Source organism: Egretta garzetta, unplaced genomic scaffold (assembly GCF_000687185.1).
Source record: "Egretta garzetta isolate BGI_Z169 unplaced genomic scaffold, ASM68718v1 scaffold474, whole genome shotgun sequence".
NCBI classification, from domain to species: Eukaryota; Metazoa; Chordata; class Aves; order Pelecaniformes; family Ardeidae; genus Egretta; species Egretta garzetta.
The window spans coordinates 1,657,662-1,666,646 of record NW_009259524.1 but is presented as its reverse complement, the minus strand read 5'-3'; the positions used below and the strand labels follow the sequence as shown (position 1 = coordinate 1,666,646).

General features: G+C 40.6%; 1 protein-coding gene across 1 annotated transcript in view; it reads right to left on the bottom strand.

Moving 5' to 3' along the window:
• RAPH1 (Ras association (RalGDS/AF-6) and pleckstrin homology domains 1) overlaps window positions 1–8,985 on the bottom strand; it is a 58,884-nt gene that overhangs the window by 1,674 nt on the left and 48,225 nt on the right. The window contains exons 10-12 of the mRNA XM_009637505.1: window positions 7,328–7,426; window positions 6,538–6,658; window positions 4,729–4,871 (exon numbers count right to left, since the gene is read on the bottom strand). Of these exons, the coding sequence (XP_009635800.1) occupies window positions 4,729–4,871; window positions 6,538–6,658; window positions 7,328–7,426 (363 nt within the window). The remainder of the gene's footprint in view (window positions 1–4,728; window positions 4,872–6,537; window positions 6,659–7,327; window positions 7,427–8,985) is intronic.

Below are 8,985 nucleotides of genomic sequence, written 5' to 3'. Positions count from 1 at the left end.
GCTGAGATGCTGTGTAGGGGGTTGCCACTTTTGTCTGTGGGGACACAGGAGGTGCGACAGACATGAAGGGCCGACCTGCAGGCTCCATTCGGGCCTATTGGGATGGGATTTTTAGTGAAAGTGGAAAGGGAAAAAAGGAAAAAAGATAGAGAGGGAGGGAGGGAGAGAAGGAGACAAAGAGATTACAAAGTCAAGGTCTAAATGTGCCTGTCATTAAAAATTAAGTGGCAGATTACAGCATGCAAGAAGTATTAGCAAAACAACGCAGCAAGAGACAATTCCATACATTGACAAGCCTGGACCGTGCAGTCTGACCGGGCAGGCAGGGAGGGGAGCTGGCAAGAATCAGTGGAGCCAGGTCTACTCCAAGCTAGGCTGAAAGTCCAGAAGAAAACACACCAGCCTTGTCACTTCTGCAGGGCAGGCCGCTGTACCCAGTGGGAATCGCTAGTCCCCTGGGCAAGTATAATGACCCAACCAGAGCACTTCCCAGAGCACCACAGGCCGTGGCAGAGGACAACAGTCAGAGCAAGAGACCCTGCGGACATCTCCTCAGCTCCTAAGACTTACGAGTTAAACCATACATGGCCTCCCAGAGCATCTCTCTGGCCTTTACGTCAGTTAGCTCAGGCCTTACACTGTTTGATGTTACAAAATGCAGAAATGCTCAACTGCTCTAAAACACGTGAAAAGCGAGTTCTAGACAGGAATACTGCTGAGATCATTCCACTCCATATGCTCTGATATCCAAGACTGGCAAGGAAAAAATGAGGAAAAAGAGGGAGAACTGACGTTTCCTAGGAAAATATCCCCAGAAGGAAAGCAAAACGAAGTTAGCTTGGGAAAGAAAAGCTATACATGCAACTATTTTGCTAAGCAGAAAAAGAAAGGGAAGACAGGGAAAAACTAAGGGAAGGAGTAATGGGAAAGCAGCAGGCAACGTTGGGTTTTGCTCAAGTTAAATAGTTTCTCTAAAACTGTAAGCCTATGTTCCTGTTAAAAATTAAAAAGATAATTGCATTACTCAAGTTTACAAATAACCTCCTAATACAAAGTGGTTTGGCTACAAGCCAAGTTGTGAATTTCACACTGTAGCACAGAAACATGCATTAGAAATGCAATACCAACAGGGCAACTGACCACACTGGGTACCTATACTTCATTAATAGATACTTTGCCACAAATTAGCCCAGTTATGCTCTTTTGCACAGTATGAGCAGGTTTGCATATTGCTTTGTTCTAAGCACAGGTGCACAGAGTTCCTATATGTGCAGAAGAACACCAAAGGATTAGAGTCAAAAACAACGAACAGTGATTTACAACACACATGGGGTGTGCCTCTACCTGTCGTGTTAGGTCTGGAAGGCAAGAGTGTAACAAAGTTCTGGAGCTAAATCAAGGTGTTCACAATACAAAACAGGAGAGAAATCTTGATCTCTTGCAAGTGTTAGTCTGTAAATTACCATTCTCCCAATCACCCAGGTTAATGAACTTTCAAGTAGCACCACCTGACCTTAATTGTGCCCTGTATAAGGCACCACGGGTGTGCTGACCTTAGCTGTGCTGAGCTTCATTTTTGACACCTGAGACAGCAAAAGGCAACAGGAAAAATAAAAGCGGCATAAAACAGAGAGGGAGACCAAGGCATAACAAAACAACTACCCTTGAATGGCAAGACCTTGAAGAATCTTGAATTTGTCACTTAAAGCACACACGGTGAGCACACATTCTGATGCCTGTTGTAGCATCCCATTTGAAATAACATGTTCAAGATCTAACAAGCAAAATGAGACATAATGAGATCTTCACTGCCCAACTGTGAAGAATGTAAACAGATGAATACAGTATTCTTTGGGCAAACAGCAGCCTTTCAAAATACGAGGTGGACAGATTATCTGCATTGGGAAAGGTGGGGGTTTTAATCTTAGATGTATTTGAAACAAAGAGGAATTTTTCCTCATATCCATTGAATACCCTCATTTTCACAGTGAGCAAATTAAACACTCAGGACAGGGAAATTGTATGGTGCATCTCAGGTGGGGGAGCCCCTCTTATCTCCACAGAATCAAATTAAATTTCCGTAACCAGAAACATATTCAGTGATACTTTGTATAAAAGAACCCTGAAACAGATCATTGTCCTTGTTTGTCCTTACAACTATGTGATGTCCTTCTGTGTATCTTGAAAAATTATACTTATTGCATACTATCAATTCATATTTGTAACATGCATCTTTATGAATACCTGGGACTCTCAAAAACCCTATAAAAATAATAGTATCTATTTTTTAAAATAACAACTATGCTTTTTTTTTTTTAGCTGTTTTTCCTAAGAAAATAAGTTTCTGCAAGTGAACTGTTTGCCATCTCTTTTCCTATGCCAGTTGCTTTTGGATTGGTTAGCAAATTTCAGTCAAAAATGACAGACTGCTAGAAATCTCAATATATTTTTAACTTCAAGAAACTGTGAAGTCACTGGCACCAGGTAAATGAGGGAAAAGCAGGCAGAACTCACCTATTTTTAACTTGCTGAGCAGTTAGCCACTGGCCAATTGGTACATCATCCTGTCTGGCTGGCCAGCCTCAATGTCATCTCCCTGCTGAGCCAAAGTATGCCCTGTTCTGCCCTGCTTACTGAAGGGGATGAGACAAGGGTGATGAGGGGAGAGAGCTGTTGCAGAAGGGGAAGCGACGTGCTGGACGAGTCTCCCTTAATTCTGCCACTTGCAGCAACCTGCCTGTAGGAACTTCTTAAACCAGCTTTGCCACCAAAGCCCTGTGAAATAACTTCCTCTGAAACAACTGTTTGGAGACTAATCTGCCTCAACAAGCATGTTGCAACTGCAACTACCTTTCCATGTAAATTAGATTTTTTTCAACACTGTTATTTCCTTTCTTGCCACACAGTTTAACATTTTTCACTGCCAGTGTGACTTATTAAGTTATTGAAGTTCCTTGGCCCAGACCTGTACAGGATAAAAAAGCATGTACTGTAGTTTCACTGAAGGTAAATTTGTCACCAATTTACTCAGAATTTTTTAACATGGCTTCAAATTATAATTTTACATGGTTCGTTTCATTTGGATTCTTTGGAAGTTTTAGGGCAATCTGTTCACCTGTGATACTCATGAGGAGGAGCAATATACCTTTTATTGGATTTGTGGATAGAAAAGAATTCAAATGGATGAAATCTTCAAAAATGGATGGCCCTCAATGGGGAGCAGTCTGAATATTTTATTTTTAAAATGGTTTTAATCAGAAACCATACAAATTCTTGGGGTTTATTTAAATGAGCAATTGCCAGCAGCACTATGGACTCAATAAGAACAGTGACCCCCTTGTGGTAAACTCCAAACTTTTCTCTAAAAGCTGACAGAGAGCATAGCAGCAAGATTTTCACCTTAAACCCAAAACTTCAGGAAAGAATAGCATTTCAGTTCTCATAGCAGTACTCCTTCACCTCTGTCACATACAAGCTACACAGACTCAAGTGCCCTATCTTTTGCATTTACCCCGCTCCTGCAGAAATGATGCAGCCTGTACACATACACAAGCCACCTGCTGATGAACATGCACCAGGTGTTGCACTCATGCAGTAGAAAAATCTGAATCACAATTTAGCAAGCTGCATTCCTGGGCTGAGTACTACGTTACTATTAGAACGACACAATTTCCAAGCCAGCAGGCACTTCAGAAAAGTTACAAATCCCAAAGAATGCAGCCATATTTGTTTTCACATTGTGCCACATGTGCTTTTTTATTTAAAAATGTGATGTTGTGTCTTATTTTCCGTTATTTATCTGATGCACCAATGTCAGGTGTAGCGACCCATGGTCTTAGTTTTAAAAAGCTTGCTTCTCTAGCATGAACCTGGGGTCTGGGAAAGATTCAAAACTGACAGGAGTGAAGATGGCTTCTCACAGCATCCTGCCAATGTACTTCCACACGAAACTGCTGCAGATAATACTGATGTCATGGCTGTTCAGGAACAACCTGGAAATTCCTTTGAGCCTGACAACAAACCAGCTTAAGTGGCAACTGTGCTGTGTTTGGAAGTATTCCTCAGGAACTACACCAGTCAACTACCACAGAAAGGACAGAAAACTAACCAAACCACAACACACTTGAGCCCCAGGCTCCAACGGGTTAAAATCTCTTGTAACTCTCTACCAGCAACAGGAGATACCAAATCTGCCCCAATCCGCAACTGCTGTCAATTTTAGTACTTTTGCTTTGACCATAACTATGGCCACTGTTTCCATTTCCACCGAATGTAATAGAAAACAATTGAGTAAAAACTACTGAAGTACATCTTAAATAGATATACCTGCCTTCAGGTCTCAGTAACTCACATCTTTACAATGGAAAGATGTGGCTAGTTAACTGGAGAAAGATCTTAGTGAAAGAATTGCATTCCACTTGTTAACAGCTGATCTTTTTATTTTGTCTTTATTCAACATTAGTTAATAGGATTCTATGGGAAGGGCTGTATCATGCCTTCAAAGGACAGAGGGCTTCTGTGCACACAAATAAAAGCAAGAACAGATGATTCCAGGGCTGAATTCCCTGAAAAAGTGATTCCTGAAAAAACAATTATATGGCAGTGTTTGTCAGTAACATAGAGTAAAAAAAGAGAAGAAATCCCACTCAAGACAGAGATGGAAGAGGTATCACTGTGTCTCGTACATTTTGTTGGGCGTTGGTTCTCAAACTAAAGTCTTCTTGTTACCTTGCTGGATTCCTCCAGTTGAGTGCCTCGTTTCCAGGCCTCGGAGAACATGGAGCTGACAATGCTTTGGGAACGGACATGTCCAGCTGGCTGGGTGTCAGAAACTCCACTGTCAGACTGATTAGAATGATTTGATTGAGATTCTGTTTAGAAGAAAGTTAAGAAACAGTTAGCACATGTTTCTGAATGTAACAGTAAAGTCAGTGAGCTCATAATGCAATTCCGTGTGACATTTATTGGTCACACTTGTTAAACATGTTATCCCACCATAGGACATTGTTCCCACTAACTAATGCATAAGCTCTAGCTCACATCCAAGCTGTTGCTGTCTGGAAAACAACACACTGCAACAGATCCCTGGTATTAACCAAATCTGAAGCTCCACAAAGATGACAGCATGTCAGATATGCTGCAAAGTAAAACCACACTGCAGCTGTATAGGTTCTGAAACACCCAGCAGCTCCTGCACTTTGGAAAAAGCCCCATTCCATGCCATGCATACAGCCTGCTCTCTCCAGCACTCCTTCCCAACACAACCTGAGAAACAGACACTGGACATAGGCTGAGGACCGGCAAACTACACTGGCTGAGGCAGCAGTCTGCTTCTGACTGCTCCATTCCTCAAGGGAAGAGAAGGAATGATGAACATTCTACAACTACCAAAGGCAGATGATGATGCTTTGGGTCCACAGGGTCTCTTGAAAAGACAGCAGCAGCAGCCACTGCCAGACCTATTTATCCAGCCTGGCACCAGCTTTCTGTGTAGCCCCAAGCTGTCCTGGGGAAAAAGAGCTGTCCTGTGCCATCTAGGCACAGGATGCATTGTAGCTCTGGCAGAACATGCATCGCTGGTGCTCTGTGGCTCAGCTCCCCACAACAAAAGAAACTTTACCAGAAAAACACCCAGCTTGGATGGAGAAACTGTCAGTAACCAAGAATTTACTGCTACACCCGGCAAGCTATTTCACACAGTTGAAAAAACATGGTGCCTTCCCAGTTAGGCTGCATTTGCTTAGCTCATTTCACAGGCTACTTTCTGAACCTTTCCAATTCAGTAGCATTGCTTCCTGACCTGTATCCGCAGTGGACAAAACACTTTCACACAATAACCTGTTTTCAATAATGAAACTTGCCCCTGAAGGTTCAGAATAACCTGGCAGAGTGTCTGTCAGCTCTGAACATTGAAATGAGAATATATAAACCATTCATCAATTTTTAAACTGTTATGCGCTACAGAAACCCAGTCCCAATCCTGCTGAGAGGCAAACAGGAGCATATTACTGCAGACACACACAGTTTGACACAGGAACAGAAACAATATTTTCAAAGTTTGGCTCTGAAGAGATTGTTTGGATCTTTGCCTTTGGGCAGGGACTATTTCTCATTCTTCAATTTCATATATTTCAGTCAACAAAAGCAGTTTAAGAGCTACACACACAAGTCTCTATGCACCATTAAAACAGATTTGATTGCTTTAGTCAGGTAGATGAACACAGAGGCATCATGAATTTGAAAGGAATTTTCCTCTTCTCAGTATCAGCAAAATATGCTTTTTTGGAGGTGAAGAAGAAAGTACTATATGTTTCAAATACATACACCACTGCAAGTAATAAAATAAAATAGTTTTTTACATGTTTTTATATATATATATATATATATTAAACATAAAGTGTATGTTTTAGACTAAGCATAGCATAAAAGACTTTGGAGAAACAGTTGATTTCCTGAAATAGTCCCCTGAGGTCTCCAGATAGCAATGATAAAAAAGGTAATTAAATCTTTATATTATGAGACAGATCACATTATTACCTGGCAAACTAGATGAGCTGGAGCCTGACTTGATACTGGAGCTAGACAAGGAAGTCCAGTCATATGCCGATTCCGTTCTCTTCAACGCTTCCTGATAGTTCATGTAGAGTTGCTTCCCATACTAAGCAAAATGACAAACAAATTTAACACCTGTATAGGCTGTGTACCCTTTTCAGACTGTCAAACTCCACCTGGCTTCTCTGTTCCACCTTTTTTCCCCCCAGAGAGAATCAAAAGGCTCTTTGTTAAGGAGCTCAGGCAACATAAATTCAGGGCAAATTTTATTTTATTAACAAAAGTGGCAAGTCCTCCCAACGTTTTGCCTTTTTATTACTGAATTGCCAAAAGAAAGAAAAACAGTTTACTTATGCTAGAAGAGAGAGTGTCAAGCAAGAAATGGGCCAATGAATAAACTAAGCCAGCCTGGGGATCTTAGAAAATTGTTTTCTCAATTCTCTTCTTTTCCCATAAGCCTTCTTTTTAAAATCCATAAGGGAACTGGCTAAAATCTAGCCATGATGTCAGTTAGAACTTCGTCATGTGACAAAGAGGTGCAGCAGAAACAAGAAGGAAGGGGTCCAATTACTGTCCAATTACTTGTAATAACAAGAAATGTAACAATTGTGCTAGGGAATGAAATATGTAAGAAGACTGTACAGTTCACATTCAGAACAGTTAAACATAGGGAAGTCAGTTTTAGAATATATTTTGCTAAGCAACTGTAAATGGTTTTATACAGATAATGACAACAACACATGCCAAGAGTGCATGACTGCCTAGAGGAGGTTACCTTAGCAATGCGGATGCCATTGATCCATTGGTGTAGAGTTCTTACATCATCACAGCAAAGATACTTTATATACTGGGATTTCTTCTGGATCTGAGGATGCTGCAGAAAAATTGTTAATCCTCATCAATATTTTAATAGCTAGGAATCCATGGAAAGCCGTTTATCTGTTGAGGTCTATATAGACAAAGCTAATGCTGGAAGCTCTTCAATAGTAGCCTGTATTTTGAGCCCACTTAAAAATGTTTGAGAGTATTTCAGGAGGTGGCGGTGTGGACTGCTTCACACACAGATTGGCAGTGTGTCCAGTGTGTGCTGATTTCAGGTTTGAAACACTAAGAAAGGGTGAGTCTTTCAGTATATTAGTGCTGTACCTTCTACCTACCAACAGAGTCTTCTGTACCTGTAAAGCTCTTCAGAAATCTTTGTACACTCAAGCCAAGTGGTCAGAACAGTCCCAGCTTTTAAAAACCTTTCCTAAACGCAAGCAAGAGACTGCCAAAGAGTAAACAGGTGTCTCCTTTCACTGCTCTAAGGACTAACTCACCACCTGAGGGAGACAACTACTATTTCACCTTCCTCTCACACCAAAAGAAGCTGGAGGAAAACAAACACACTGGTCTTCTCTGCTTTTGTATGGCTTGAGTGAGACACTCCACAAATGACATGCTGTTAAGCACAGCTCCATTTTCAGCCTGTAGAGCCTCAAGGTCCCCACCCTACTGACACAGGGCTATCATCTAAAATGCACGCTGTTCCCACATGCATGTATAAAAAAGGCGCTATATTTATCAATTCAGCAGTCAAGAAAGAAATGTGAATTTTTCAAAAATCAGGCACTGGAAATCAGTCTGGATGGATTATTCTGTTGTTTCCTGTCCATGCTGTAGAAGTTACATGTCTCACAGATGCCGGGGCAACTCTGAATACACAAGTTCGTAGCATTTCCTCTGTTAGCTTACAGCTCAGTGACAGAGTTTTGCTAGATGATCGTAGGTATTTAAGTTTTGCTGAAGACTATCTGAAACATATATCAAAGAACTTTTAATCTCTTTTCAGAATATTTTCTCTTGTTGTCTTCCAAACATAATTATTTCAAAATGATCATGAACATGTTTATCTCTATAATCACAAGATATATAACTAATTTCATTATGACATTAGATAATTGTTCTCATTTTTCACTACCAGCCTCTTTCACATACATGTTGTATAACAAAGAAGGGTCTGTAGAAGCACGGAAAAATTGCTTTGCTAAGAAGCCATCTTTTTCCTGGACTTGTTAAAAAATTTGGCTATACAGAATTAAAAGAACCTCTCAGAAATGTAACATTTAGGACCAAGGAGCTAATATTATATACTAGCATACAAACAATAGCCCAGCATCTGTCTTGCACAGTAAGGTTCAAGATAAACAAAGGAAGCAAACATGTAAAGACAAATCGGCCTTCAGTGAGAATCAGCCTTTGAGTTTGTATTTGCCATTCACATCTCCAAAAACATGTTCAGGTTTTAGAGATATTGCCGAGCTTGATGAATCATTGTGGCACAAATCTGAGTTTCTATTAAAAAAAACCTGCATGGCTTCTATACATTGGTACTAATATAAAACATTGATGTAACATTTTAAGAATTGAGGAAGGCAGAACTCAATCCTGCTG